General features: G+C 36.9%; 2 protein-coding genes across 2 annotated transcripts; one reads left to right on the forward strand and one right to left on the reverse strand.

Annotated features, from left to right (window-relative positions):
* Window positions 1-9650: 9650 nt before the first annotated feature.
* On the forward strand, window positions 9651-13827 carry LOC103320068 (DDT domain-containing protein DDR4). Its single transcript, XM_008221685.3, has 11 exons — window positions 9651-9974; window positions 10067-10177; window positions 11000-11086; window positions 11185-11222; window positions 11319-11400; window positions 11622-11728; window positions 11808-11967; window positions 12120-12212; window positions 12351-12474; window positions 12773-12815; window positions 13130-13827. The coding sequence occupies exons 1-11, from the start codon at window positions 9780-9782 to the stop codon at window positions 13698-13700; spliced, it is 1611 nt and encodes a 536-aa protein (XP_008219907.2). The 5' UTR covers window positions 9651-9779; the 3' UTR covers window positions 13701-13827.
* A 240-nt stretch (window positions 13828-14067) lies between these two features.
* NAGK (N-acetyl-l-glutamate kinase) lies at window positions 14068-15330 on the reverse strand. Its single transcript, XM_089046964.1, has one exon. The coding sequence runs from the start codon at window positions 15187-15189 to the stop codon at window positions 14203-14205; it is 987 nt and encodes a 328-aa protein (XP_088903090.1). The 5' UTR covers window positions 15190-15330; the 3' UTR covers window positions 14068-14202.
* Window positions 15331-15746: the final 416 nt, after the last annotated feature.

Genomic DNA, 15746 nt, shown 5'->3' on the forward strand with positions numbered 1-15746 from the left:
CCAATAAACTAAAAAGTTAACACGTCACACTTAAATAAATAAATAAAAGATAATACCCCACGTGACTAAAAATAAATAAAAGATAATACCCCACGCAACTAAAAATAAATAAAACATAAAAGGCAAGAACCAGACGTTAAATTTGACGTATGGCACGATTTGTTCTTACCTCCTTTCGTTTTTCAAAGTTTTTCAAAGCATCTATCTCCAAAATCTCATTCTTTCTCCCACTTTAACTGTATTATTGGTGATTTATATTTCTTTGTAACAAAAGTTTAGATATGTAGGAGATAAAGGGTTGGTAAGCATTTAGGCCACAAACTCGTCTACCATTTGCGTTAAAAAGGCTTTCCAATAAGCCGTTCCATATTTGAGAATTTTATGTTGTTTTAAGATTTATCTTAAGAAAGTTTGATGGTTATGGTAAGATAAAGTGCAAGGGTTTAAAGGAGGAAACTGTGAGATGAAAGTTAACATAGTTGTTGTAATTCGGGGGAATTGGCAAGGGCTAGTTTTCATAGGGAAAGAGGATAGATTGTGAGTTGGGAGGAGATGTCTTTACACAAGTTTTAAGAAAAAGGGAGATGCAGAGATTGAAACAAGAAAGAAGAGAGACTGACGGCTACAACAATGCTTTGAGGTTAGATCGATGAGGTAAATTTTTTTTGTTCTTCCTTAATTAAAGTAAAATTTCCATGCAACATACATATTTCTCTCGGGCCGGAGAAAGACTTTTATGAAACGGTGATAATACTATTTTGTTATTTCAATCAATAACGCTATGACACACATGATAACTTTTTCACGTGACATAACATTATTGACCGGGATAGCAAAATTTCACCGTTGCAATTGAGTTTTCTCCTCAAGCAGGACCTAAGAGAAGCAAACTTTACTACAAATATAGGCCATCATGAATTCACCTCACGTTTGGGTATATGGTGTACCTCGAGAAGCCCTCCAGGCATTGAACTGTGTCTGATATTACGGGTGGGGCTGTGCTCGTGGTTTTGACCTGTAACTCTTGTGTCTTACCCCAAAAAGAAAAAGTAAATTTTCTTTAGGCTTACCCTAAAATAAAACTGTGAAGTGCCATGTGGTGTGGAGAAGAGAAGGTAGCAGAGAAAAGCTAAACAGAGGATCAGCATCTATGAATAATACAGCTTTACATGTCAAATGAATGGATTAGTGAGAGAAGTTACCGTATGTATATAGTCTAGGGTGTAGCATCTCCGTGGCAGGGAATGGATCCGCATGCCTTCAAAATAAGGATGGTGTAGGCCAGAAGGGCTAAAGAAACCAGGTATATGAATGCGTTTCTCTGGTAAACTTGCGCCCTATCGTTCTTCAATATTCCCTGCGGCTGCGGCGGCGACTGCGGCTGATCATACATCCTGGTTTCGACTGAGGAGGAAGTGACCATCTTGTGGTTAAGCAAATCTTGCTTTAGAAAGGCCGAGGAGTAATGATGTTTTGTTCGCTCCCAATTTGTGACATAAGACTGAAATGGGATGGCGAAGATGACGCAAATCAGACAGGAGAGGGAGAAAGGAATCCACCAATACTCGCACGACATGTTGCTGGGATTGTGGAAAACAGACGCGAATATGGCGCCTTGGAAGAAAATATAACCCATCACCAGCAGCATCATGGTTGTTTCCAGATCCGTCACTGTTCTGCCTAGTTTTTCGATCCTCTCTTTCAGCTTATTCGATTCACTCTCTTGTTCTTTTGATTGAAAATCCATTTTCAGTTTTCTGAAGCTTTGGTGTTGATGATTTCTGGCCTTCCTGCAGATGAGATACCAGGAATATAACTAAGCGGTAGTGGTTGGGTTTCTCGAAGGAAAAAGGCCTACTGCGTTTCGTCCAAAGTGAGAGAATAATTTTTAATTTTAATGGATTTGGTATCTGTAGAATTTAAAACTTGTTTCCTTTTTTTAATACTACCAGCTTTCAATCTTCTTAAATATCATTCAAACGCGTTATTATTTAATGGTGACAGCATGAGCTGTACGACTAGAACCCCCCAAATCACCGTCCGTTAGGTCAACTCTTACGGCCCACGTCGAGCTTTTTGTCGGGTAACAAGTGTTTGAACCTGCCTCGGCCATTTCATTTGTTTCCATTGAATATATAACAAAACAAAAGGCCACTTCAGATGAGGACGAAGAATAAACCAAAGCCCTGCTCAGGGCACGTCCGGTAACGCATCTCAACCTTAAACAAACACCCCCCCATTGTCGTAACTTCCCTTCTTCTTTTTCACTGTGTGCAAAACTGACTACTAATTACCACCAACGCCTATCATCCTTATACTACCATCAGCTTCACACACACACACACAAACTCTATCTATCTCTCTCTCTCTCTCTCGCCGCCGCCGTGGTACCAAGCCTCTCTCTGATATCAGATATCTACCATCTCTCAAACTCTCTCTAAGTCTCTCGAGGAAAGTCAAATTGTGGCGGTGGCAGTGGTGGCGGAGAGTTTGATGGTGGAGGCTGTTTCAGGTTTGCAGGTGGTGGTGGTGGGTTTGATTATGGCGTGGGGTATTGATGGTGGAGGCTGTGTCATGTTTGCCGGTGGTGACGGGTTTTACAGGGAGCAGCTACTTCCTAACAAATTTATATCAAATTTTTACTTTTCTTGATAAAGTGGCGGGCCACAAAACCAAATTTCTATCAAACTTTGGACTCTGCCTAATTATTTTAAGGATTTACTGGATCAGGATTCAGGATGGCCTTCTTTGACACGACAAATGGCGTGCAAAGTGGAACTTTTATATAATGCGTTAATTTTTTATTGTAAGAAATATTATAATAAGGTGAAGGAAATATGATTGACGTTGGATAATTTCAAACTTCGCATGTGAACATTGTCACGTTCTCAATAACATTAACATATGTCTTTTTATTTTTAAATATACACTATGCTTTAGTTAAAATTGTACCCAACAAAGAAATAATTAATTAAAATTGCACGTCTTTTTCTTCAGAAACTAAACAGTTTAACTTATTATTAAGAATATACAAATTTTGTATCCTGCCCAACTTAATTTTTATTTTCAAATTGTATATTATGTTTTTAATGTTCAATATTTTAAAATGTGAAGTGAATTGTCTGATTTATCCCTAATATTAACAACAACGACAAAAATTAACAAAATTGACGATAAGAACAAAAATAAAGCACAAATAAAAGTAGAAACATGAAAATTTAAAAACTAAATTAGATTACTAAAACAAAACTCTTGTAAACCTTACTATAATTTGGAAATATTTTTGCTCACCATTTTAACACAAGGTATATTTTTACCATATTTCTCAACACTTGACATGTATTCATAGGAATAACCATAGTTAACTCTTGGCTTTGTAGTTGTGGAACCACATCTGTGATCATGAACAAGTGTCAAGTGTTAAGAAGAGTAGCGATGATATCGATGATGCATCTTGAATTAAAATGGTGAGCAAAAATAATCATATATAATTTAACCCTTATTTATATATATCTTTCTTTGTTAAAAGTGAAAGTTAAATTTCAAAGAGACGGGCTAGTGATCCACTACTAGCAAGCAACACCAATATTGTTTCTAACTTAAACCACCTACAATGCCCAATAGGTATAAGGTTTTATTACAAAAGATCTCGGTGCTATTAGGAGTTGAACCATTCATTATAAGTTGTATTTTATTTATTCAAGTTTTCGACGTGATACTTATATTCTTTAACAAGTACAAGTAAACTTAGTAAACAAACTCTTTTGTAGTTTTTCGTAAATACATGACATTTCAAAAAATACAGAAAAATTAGAAATTAAATGTGTATTTTTTTCTTCTTAATAATAAAAAAAATTCAAATGGAATTAAAAGCCATAGAATATCCATAATTACAAGAAATGGTGGTTGGCCCAGGTGGTGGCGTAGACGTGGGCCTTCTACCAGATACGCCATGGAATCTCAAACAGCTGTAGGTGATTTATATGAAAGAAATAAAACTTGTCCAAGCTGTATGTCTAAAGAAAATATTAAGTATTTGTGGGTACTTAGAAGTTGTTAAGCACCTATTTATAAATAGATTATTTTGTAATTAAAAAAGACTGTTACATATATGGTTATTCTTTACGCAATGTCAAATTGATATTTTTCTTTTGTTGTTCTACTCACTAGTTTTTTTTAAAGTTGGACACAATACCATGCCTGAACAAGAGGAGCATTTTTTTATTTTCACTATTTGAAATTATAAAAAAACCCAACACCCAAAACACTTTATAAACACACCCAAAACTCATCATTACACACACTCAAAACCCATATAAACACACGCAAAAAGTTGACTTTGGGGTTGATTTTGAGTGTGTTTCTAGAGTGCTTGGGTTTTTTTATAAATACAGCATTTTTTTATTAATTATAAAATTATAAATTTGTCTTGTCTACCTCAGAGACGGAGAGACAATAATTTAGATATCCCTATAAGAATCCTATAAAACTATGGCCTTTTTTTATTACAAATTTATAAATAAACCCAATCCTAGACATGTATTTATAAAAAAACCCAAGCACTATTTAAACATAGAAACACACCCAAAATCAACCCCAAAGTCAACTTTTTGGGTGTGTTTATAAATGGGTTTTGAGTGTGTGTAATGATGGGTTTTGGGTGTGTTTATATGTTTAAATAGTGCTTGGGTTTTTTTATAATTTCAACCCCCATTTTGGGTGTTTTAGTGAAACTCCCTTTTTTTATTCGGGTCCAAAGTATTTTTCTGTATTCAAGAACTTCAAGTCAATAGAATCAGTACAAGTATATACAAAAAAGCTTTGGCCATTACACTCCAAAGTATAACAATAATTCATTCGAATGAAAAACAAAGAGACGGGGCGGGGCAAGTGCCATTAGGGTAACGAGAGACATCGACACAATTAAATTAGTTGTATGCAAGAATATCAACAGAATATGATCGTTTAGAACAAACAAAAAGAAAATATTTATTATGACTTGTATTTTGATGGTCAAAATCTTCTAAAATGCAGGGAAAGGAGAAAAGGTAGATTAATTTAAACAATGCAGATGATGAAAAACAAGACTCGAACGTAGTCATTCTGGTACATAATGATGGGATCGCAAAATCATATCTATCATTCAGCTTTGTTAGTGCTTACATTTAGCCCCTGGTTTGCGAAGAGTCTTCATGCAAACCAAAACCACGACGACGAAAACGCCCAGAAAACAAGCCATGCAAATGGCGAAGCAGATTATACGTACATGCCTTCTAAAACTATGAACAGTTTTCCAAAGGTAAGCTTTTGAACTTGAGAATGGCTAATTAACCTTTTGAGATTTAAAGTTCCGAAATAGAAAATATAAGTGTCATGTTTAGAGAGAATTTGTTTTGGCTATATATTATATATAATATAATCATTATTGTCCTTATCGCACCGAATCGAGATCTCGTCTCGCTGGGTGATGATTTTTATATATTCCTCTCCAATTAAATACAATGCAACCAAATTAGGGAGGGTTGCTAATGCAGAAAGGCTGATGAGCAGGCTACGGTCTAAACATCTGAAGACTGAGTCACCACTTGCAATTGCCGTCAGAATAACTCCTTGAAAGACCAAGTAGAAGTTTCCAAGTTGGAAGCCATTTGATTGAAGATAACTGAGACGACCATCATGTTCCTTAAGTAAAGTTTTTTTCTCTTTTATTTTATTCTCTAGGGCTTCCATTTGTTGTTGCCTTTGTTGTTGTTGTTGTTGTTGTTGTTGACGTTCAGGAGTGGTAGCCCATGAGTACACACACTATATATTTAGCGTATAGCCAGCAAAGATGTTTGTGTGTAATCAATCACAGCCGAGAGAGCCCGCAAAATTGTTTTCGTCTAGTAACAGCCACAGAGAGAGAGAGAGAGAGAGAGAGTGAACGCTAGAGCCAATACTAATCGAGAGTGATCTTCTGATATAAACAACTATATGTATATATAGCAGTTTTTCTATGTCCAGGATGTCTTAAATATATATATAAATGTACACATCTTTTTTAAGGTTATCTAACAATGCATTTCAACCATTGGAATCTTTTATACTTTTTTATCTTGCTTTTTTAAGAGTCATCCCTTCTAAAAATCATGCAAACAAACACAATTTGTTAGATAAAACTGAAAAGATCATTTAAGCTTCTCACATTCACCATTTAAGTTTTCTTGCTTCTCACATTCACCAAGTTGATGTATTTCACTAATCCAAAGTCTATTTTTAGATCATTCAAAGATCATCTCTACAAAAATCATTTGAATATATCAGATTCAAAATTGAAATACTTAGTGTTCTATATGTCGTTTTGTTTATGTATATATATATATATATATATATAGAGAGAGAGAGAGAGAGAGAGAGAGAGAGAGAGAGTAAGCAAATGAAAAAACTTTGGCTTCTTACATATAAGGACGTTCCTCCTTTCAGACAAATCACAGTCATACATGTGAGGACTTAAAATTGAACCATTCAAGTAGCATAAATTTTAATCCAGTCATATATTAAATCGTTTATGATATGAACCATTCAATTTTAAGTCCTCAATGCATAATTTTTTTTTTATAAAAGTAACTCGTTTGACCATTTTACTATCATTGCTATTATTTTCATTATTTATCGAAAATATGGTGCTTTTGTATTTATTTAATGTCAATTAGATGGCATACCAAATGTTTTTCGATTTGCCTTTTTATTGAATTCATAAGATCGATCACATCATAGATTTGGATACAAACGAGTGATTGATTACCATAAAGTAATATTGATCAGCAACAAAAATTTATCATTAGATTAGAATGAATACCCAACAGACAATAATTTTGGATTAGGTGGATGTTTTTTTAAGGAGCCTCCTCAACTTTGTCTAAATTTTAGAAAACCATGCTTCCCAACAGACAATAATTTTCTCGGTATGTCTGTAACACTATTAGCTTAAATTTGTGTAATTTCGTCCTCTGATAAGCGCGTAGGCCTTCTTCTAGAAGGTCAAGCAGCCGTAGGTGATTTCTATGAACGAAAACTTGTTCTTATGTGTAGCGTGTGAAGGAAATATTAAGTATATATATATTTGTGGGTACTTCGGAAGTTTTTAAGCAGACTTTATTTTTTTGGTCGTAGGTGATTTCTATGTCAACGAAAACTTGTTCTTATGTGTAGCGTGTGAAGGATATATAATTATGTATAAATAAGAGTTTAGGATTAGGATTATATCACTTAAATCACATATATAATTTGTTTCATTTCATTTACTTTTCTTTACTCATTCATAGTTTATAATTGGATGGCACATTAATTTGTGTTTTTAAGCAACAATTATATATATATATAAATATGAACAATATATCATATCACTAAACATAATCATATCGAAATTAATATGTTTTTCTTGAAAGTTGTGTGACTTATCTCCTTGGACTTTCCGTGTATTGGCTTCAGAAAGTGCCCGCCCATTGACGAGCCCACTGCAAGCTAGCACTAAAAAACAAATGGATGATGCGCGCAACGTTGGAACCATTACATGCAAATCGGACGTTCTTTTTTTATGCCCCGGGAGACACCTCCAATACGCTGGCATTGATATTATTGCTTGCTTCCCCCGGTCGTGGTCTTGTTATAATGTCTTTAAATCCGAAATAGTCATTGCGCTACTTTTGGTCAAAAGACTAACCCACAACTAATTATATTGAGATATAATATTATGTTTTCACATAAATTAAAATTATATGGACTACAACTCTTGAGATTTATCATATTTACATATAAACCCCCTGAAGCTATATATGTTTTCACATTATTCTTGGGCTTTTATAAACTACAAGATCCCTTGAGATCTTAACATGCTTTTGCATGACCGTTACTTTTTTATTTTATTTTTAGTTGCCGCGTTTAGGAATAAAGAGGGGCTATTCTCACTCACACACGGTGCCATGGAAAATTGAACTCGCATACCACTAGCATTCACGACAACAACTCCACTGCTGAGCTAAGACCATGTTTGCCACAATCTCCTACTTCTATATTGAGAGATATCAGTCGGTCCGGAACTTGGAAGGGTAGATAATATTTTAGGGGCCACGTGGTATCATTGGACCAAAAGAGAGAAGGGTGTATACCCTGGAAGAACGGATATGACGAAAGCTTAGGCCCAAGCCAATATAAACCAAATAACCCAACCTAACTAGCAATATGAAATCCAAATAGGACAAAATACAAGCTAGCAACGAGGAACATAAAGAAACACACGTTTCAAAACAAAACAACGAATCTATCTAAAGCATTGGTGAAATTTTAAAAAATTCGAAATTTCATCCAACTACCACAGAAGATTAGTGAAGCACCATACCATATGATCAAGAGAATTGCACAGATGCAAGAACATTATAAAGGAGCAGAAGAACCTGTAAAAAGAAGATAGTATTCTTCAACACCACAGAAACACCACCACTACTTCCATCGTCACTATCATCTTTATTATCTTAATCTCCTCTTCTATCACATGCTTAGCACATAATACTTCCCATTATGTATATTTTAATATTTATCCACACGTCTCTGTATATTTTACCAAACAATTTAGCATTTTTTTATACTCAAAACACTTTTAAAAAATTATTTATCAAAAATCACTTTCAAGTAGGGTTGAGCTCGGTTTGGGTTGGTTCGGTTTTGGACTCAACCTGACACGGAACTGTAGGTTTGGCTATTTTGAAAACCGAAACCAAACCATAATTGATGAAAACCGACCACTTCGGTTAACAGACTTGGTGGTTTGGTTTGGTTTGGTTTCGATTTTTTGGCTTTCTGAGAGAGAGAGAGAGAGAGAGAGAGAGAGAGAGAGAGGGAATAAAAGCAATGGATAGGAGAAGAAGAAAAAAAAAGAGAGGGAGAGATGGAGAAGAAGAAGAAGAGGAGAAAAATAAAAGAGAGAGAAGAAGAGGGAGACGGGGAGAGGGCGTGAAGACATATATAAAAAGAATGAGAAAATAAAAATAGAGAGAGATGGATGATGAAGACAAGACAAACGGAGAGATTGAAAGAGAAGAAAAATAAAAGATTGAAACTATGTATTATGTATATATATATTTCTTATAATAATATTATATATAATATTTGTTAATATCTTCGGTTTGGTTTGGTTAAACCGTGATTTTGAATATTGCAAACCGTACATTGAACCATATATTTTGGTTTGGTTTGAGTTCAAACCGATGACAAAAAAAATGAAAAAAAAACCAAACCAACCCAACCCATCGATTTGGTTTGGGTGGGTTGGCCGGGTTTCGGGTCCAAATGCCCATCCCTACTTTCAAGTACTTTTCCAAAAGAACGCTTTGATTTGTCATTAAAATTTTGATACTCTTTTAATGTTACTTTTAAAGAAATGCTTATTAGCGAAAGTGCTTCTTAACAAAATAAATACCAAACGAGCCTTTCATAAGTTTTATAAATCTAATTATAATTATAATTTAATCAGAAATTGTGTTGAAACGCAGCGTTCCGTCTCGGACAGAGAGATATAACATTGGAGAGGGAGGGAGAGTCGAAAAGTCGGTCTTCAAATTAACCCTAGAAATGTAACCTTAACCACGATCTCTGGTAAAAAAAAGATTTAGGCGGGAAAACCCTCGAAACAACATTTCACCCCAACTTTAATTGCCCACAACTCTCCCTCCCTTTTCATTGAATTTCATCATCCGCTTCGTTTCTTCTCCCTCTCTCTCTAAGCATATCTTTGTCCGTGCGGTATGGCTGGGGGTCGCCGGAGGCGGGAGGCGAACGACGTCGTCAAAGAAGAAAAGAGGTCAGCGAAGGAAGACGTGGAAGTGATGGTTTTGGAGGAAGAAGAGGAAAAAGAGAAAAAAGAGGAAGATCCTCTAAAGGCTCAGGTCGCGAAGCTTCGTCAGCGATGGGAACTGGCCTCCGTCCTCGACTTCTTGATCGTAAGATCCTATTTTGTTGGTTTCACAGAGAGAGGTCGCATTTTTTATTCTGCATTTGTTTTCGTTTTGTAATGTTGGTGTTGTTTTGGTAGGTTTTTGAGCCAGTGGTTGGGAAGGCTGCGAAAATATCAGCTGAAGAGATCGAGATGGGTTTGATAAACCCAGGCGGTGCACTTGCTCAGCTTCACATTGCCCTGTTGAAGGTTAAAAAATTTCTTTTATCATATATATTAGTTTGTTTGATTTTACTATATGCTTCTTAAGTTGTCTACAACTTTATATGAAACACCATTGCCTCTGGAGCGATTAGAATGTGTGAGCAAAGGCTTATAGTTGTTGGTGCATTTGTGTTTTACATTTTGCTATTACTCATTGGCATTGAATGGGCATCTGATTTGGTGTTTGTTGTTTTCATTTAACGAGATATGTGATTGTTGCGAATATATGGAATATTGTTAGATGAAGACAAGGGTGAGAAATGGTGTCTAATGGTTTCTTTGCTTTGTTTATTTTTGGGGGATTAGGCAGAATTGTGCCTCAATGGGTTTTCTTAAGTCATGGATTTGTAGAATGTGATACATATGGTAAATATGATAATTTAATTATTTAAGTGATATATTACTATATATGTTCAGTCTAGTAATGCTGTTTTGCCTAAGCTTAACTTAAGAATCTAATAGTTGAACTGTGTCATATTCTTTCATTCAAAGATTGATTTTGTTTACCCAAGTTTAAATATCTTTCTCTGTTTAGACTATGATAGATGATTGACTGAATAATCGGTTTTGGGTAAGACAAAAATGAAGTCAGTTTTATTACTGATTACGGAGAGTTTTTGGACTAAAAAACAAACAGGATAGTCTCGGTAGGAATACATCGATTTCAAAAATCATAAAGAAAACAATTTGATTTGTTTTCAGCTGGGTCTGAAATCCCTACCTATACAAAATATTCGTCTTTTCTTATTTTCTTTCCTTTTCCACATATGATCATCTTCATGTCATTCTAACCTGTGTTCTTTCCAGGGAATACCACCTGCAAGTAAAGCATTGGATGGCTCTGATGCATGGGTGACTGTGCTTTGTAAGAAACTTGCAACATGGTGGCCATGGGTGAGTTGTTTTAGAATCTAGGAGTTTGACTCCTTTTGCCCCCTTTCTTTATATAGCCTGTGTATAACCTGCAGCAATATATTTTCTCTTTACTGCAGGTTGCTGAAGGGGAGATTCCGCTAGTGGCAGCTAAACGGTATTGACAATGTGTTAGTTTGACTGTATTTAATCTGATTTGGTTTTTTTTTTTTTAAATCAACTATAATTTTTGCCATTTGTGCTGTTTTTGCAGAGAAGAGATATCTCGTTACAAGGAACTCGATCCAACAAAACGCTTACTACTCTTAAAAGCACTTTGTGAACTCAGAGCTGATGTACTAAGTCCTACCTCTTTTTTCCTGTATTTGTTTCTATATGTCTAGGTGGTTTACATGCTTTTTAACCATTGGATCACCTAACTTTATGTTACAATTGCATTATACCTGAACATGTGATTGTATGTTGGAAGTATATATGGGAGTTTGATATAAGTAAATTTTGTTGTTGTTGTTGAAAGATAGTGTATATAAATAACTCTTTTTTTTTTTGTTCCCAGCAAGATGATGCATTAGCTTATATTAATGATGCTCTGAAACAAGGAACTGAAGTTTCTTTCTTTCGCAAAAGTAAGATAGGAGGAGATGGAAATGGAACTTCCTATTGGTAATATTTTGATATGTTATTAATTTTATGCCTTTGATAGCACAATCAGTTGTAATACCAGTTACTGCATTCATTTCAGGTATGAGGGAACTACGATTACTGGTCATAGATTATACAAGGAAGTAACTGCCCTTGAGTCAAAGGCAAAGGGCAGGGGAAAAGGATGTTTAAACCTAGCAAATGTTAGTCTCCAGTGGGAAACACTGGCAACCAATCTCCAGGAATTTCGTAAAGTTGTAGTAAGTCAAAAGTTTTGTTTATCACAAGACTAAAATCAATATTCAATTGTTGGTAGACTTCTTGTTCACCGGGGTTTTGTACTTTGTTTTATGAGTATTATTAATAAAATTTGTTTCTCATAAAAGAAATTATCCCTTCCCTGTCATGGTAGGATGAACTCTCATCAAGCAAAGTTGTAGCAGATGTTTCTGTTGCTAAGACTATTGAAACCAATGCTATTCCTGTTCTTGAGAAACTTCAGAAGGTAAACTTTTGCAGTGGCTGTTAATTTAACTTTTGCAGTGGCTGTTAATTTTGAAATTGTGGGTACCTTCGTTAGCAGTGAACCTTATGCAACAGCTTAGGCTTGTGTTGTTTATACTAAAACTGTTGTATTCTACAGAAGAAAGAAAGGGCACTAAAGCAGAAAGAAAGGCAAGAGAGGCATCTGAATAATTTGAGAAATTCTTCTGGTGCTGGAACTACTCGTTCCTGTCGCAACCGTAGGCCTGTCAGCTACACATTTGGTATGATGAAAATTTTGTTTGGCTAGCTCCTTCTCAACATGTGACATTGATCCAATAATTTTGATTGCATCAAACACTGGCCCTAACTCTAACTGATTGTTTATAAATGATGTCTGGGAATTTAGAGGAGTTTCAGGGTAAGGTTTGAACTTGAGAACAGATATTTTATTTCTTTATCCGTTATGATCAATGATTGTTAATTTATTCTGTATGTATCCTGTTATCACTCTATATGTCCTTATCTCCTTATTTTTTATCCTTACATTCTAAGAGAGATTTTGTTTTGAATAATGCGCAGATGAGTACGATCGGGCTATTCATGAGGCTATTAAAGTAACAAAGTAAGACTTCTGTAATAGTTCTGGATACTTTGCATAGTCCCCATTTTTTGTGACCCTCCTTGCATATTGCATGGTTTCAAGTACATTTTGTATTCTTAGAAAATGATTTTCATCAGCATATGAAGGTTACTACTGAAAGGATGTTATTGTTCTGGATGTATGCTACATTTTTTTCACAATTTTCTTTCATGTCTGTTCATTACTCTAAAACTTGTTCTTGATTCTTTATGTGGCCTCTTTGTGGCCAAGTCTGCTAGTTTGTTTCCACATTATGTTACATTTCTCACCAATTGTAAATCATACTTGGGGTCCAGCGGGAAGAGAACTGCCGACGAGAAAAGGCAAGAGGGTAAGCGTAGAAGAAATGGCACTGACACTAATGATGCCCCGGAGAGAGACACAAACTCAGAAGACAATTCAGGTAAAAAAAGTGATTCCAACGACAGTGACGCCAATGATTCTGGTAAGAAGGATGACTCTGCGGGCAGTGACACTGCGAGCGACAGGATTGAAGAAGTTGCTAGTGATGATGATGATAACAATTGGGATGATGGTGGAACAAAGGATGAAGATAAGGGTGACCATAGTGACTCAGGCAAATCTGAGACAGACAAGAACCATGCTCAAACTGTTAGTATTGTCCTAAAGCCTATGGGTGTGCGCTGGAGTAAAAGACTAGCTGGAGACACTAGCCATCCAGTTCTGGAAAACAGAAACTTGGGCACCAAGAATAGGTCGAGACAAAGACCCATCTGTAACTCTGCTCTTGATTCTGTTGTAAGACAAGACTCCGATGATGAGAACTCATTGGAACATGCAAACGGTGAGATAGTGGGGCACGACGAATCGCCAGTTACTGATCCAGAAGAGGTCAGTGAAAGCTGAAAGCACTCTAAAGCAGAACCACTCAGGTCATTATACAGTGTAAGTTGATTTTCCTCAAAACTTTGTATTCAGGAGGAAACTTTTGGAACAATCGTTTGTAAATGCAATAGGACTTCTTTTTGTTTCCCATGGCATCCATCATGTCTCAGTTTCAGAAATTGATCTGTTCATGCCGCGTAGTCCCTGCTAAATCCCTTTTGTTTGTATTTACTGGGACACCATTGTTAATTTATGCCAGATGATTTATACTAATTCATCTGCTAATTTCTGGGGATGTGAAGCTTGATTATTTATGCATCATAAAATGTCACTTAAAATTTTTCTTAACGACATCAAGTTATGCAGATATTGAAATTGGAGTAGAAACTCACCAAAGCATAAATTTATAGTAAAATTTTAGAGCAGCTGATAATTATTGCAAATTATGGGATGACAGAGCTCTCGATATTCTCTCTCAAATTCATAAACAACTACACTCTTAATCAAAGCAATTAGCATTTAACTATCCACTAATCATGGTCCCAGCTCCTTCATCAGTCAAAATCTCAAGCAACAAAGAATGGGGCACTCTCCCATCAACAATGCTAGCAGTCTTCACCCCCTGAGCCAAAGACCTTACACAGCAATTCACTTTTGGTATCATACCCCCACCAATTGTCCCCTCCTCCACCATCTTCTTCACTCCCTTGATGTCAATCTCCTTCACCAAGCTAGACGCGTCGTTTCGATCGCTCAAGATCCCCGCCACGTCCGTCAGCAGAATCAGCTTCTCCGCCCCCAGCGCCGCCGCCAGCTCCCCCGCCACCGTGTCCGCATTGATATTGTACTGCTGCCCCGTCTCGTCCGCCGCCACCGATGCGATCACGGGGATGTGGCCGTCGTTCACGATCGACCACAGCACAGTGGGGTCCACCCGAGCAACCTCCCCAACGAACCCGAGCTTACCGGCGTTCGGGGCGGGTCGGGCGGTGACGAGGCGCCCGTCGAAGCCGCAGAGCCCGATGGCCTTGACTCCGGCGCGGTCGATGAGCGAGACTAGGTTTTTGTTGACTTTTCCGGCGAGGACCATGGAGACGATCTCCATTGTGGCGGCGTCGGTGACTCGGAGGCCGTCGTGGAAGCTGACCTCGATGTTGAGGCGCTTGAGCCAGTGGTTGATCTCGGGCCCACCGCCGTGGACAAGGACGGGCCTGAGGCCGACGCATGAGAGGAGGACGAGGTCGTTGACGACGGAGGCCTGGAGGGACTCTGATTTCATGGCGGCGCCGCCGTACTTGACGACGATGGTCTTGCCTCGGAATTTTTGGATAAAGGGGAGAGACTCGGAGAGGATGTCGACTCGGAGCTGACCCGGAGTGGTTGGGGCTTGTGAGTCAGAGAGCGAGTTGCGGATTGAGAGAGAGAATGGGGGTTTGGGACGACGGAGGGTGAGTTTGTTCGGGAGATTGAGGGGCGGAGAAGGGTTTATTAGGGTTTTAGCTGCCAACATTTTTGAGTGAGGCAGTAGAAGCAAGCAGCAGGGAAAGGGTTTGTGGAGGGAGAGTGAGAGTGAGAGTGAGGTTTCAGAGACTGAAAAAGCAGGCAGGAAGGAGAAGGAGAAAACGAAAACCCACGATTTTATTCTAGTTTTTTAATTAAGGGTTTAAGTTGAAGGTAGCAATCGAATAAAATAACGAGCGAAAGCAGTATCTTTGCCTACTCAAAATTGTTCCAGGTAGCAATCGAATCAGTTTCTGTGATGGCAAAGAATTTCACAGGTAGATTTTCTTACCTGTTTACCTCTCTCACGGGTTAGGCTGTAAATAAACTTTCCTAAACTTTGAAAAAACAAAAAACACTTTCCTAAGAGATGAGAATGTAGGATGTTAATTCCCAATGTTTGATAACTTAAAGCACTAGTAATTTTCTCTCATTTCTATGTTTGGTTAGTAGAGTATTATGAATGAAAAGTTGTTCAATTTTTTAATAATATTTTTGATTTTTTTATTATTAAAAGTTATTAATATGAAGAGTTTTTTAAGGGTCAAAAGTGATATTTAAAAATAA

The sequence above is a fragment of the Prunus mume genome, linkage group LG2 (genome assembly GCF_029339155.1).
Source record: "Prunus mume cultivar Tortuosa linkage group LG2, ASM2933915v1, whole genome shotgun sequence".
NCBI lineage: Eukaryota > Viridiplantae > Streptophyta > Magnoliopsida > Rosales > Rosaceae > Prunus > Prunus mume.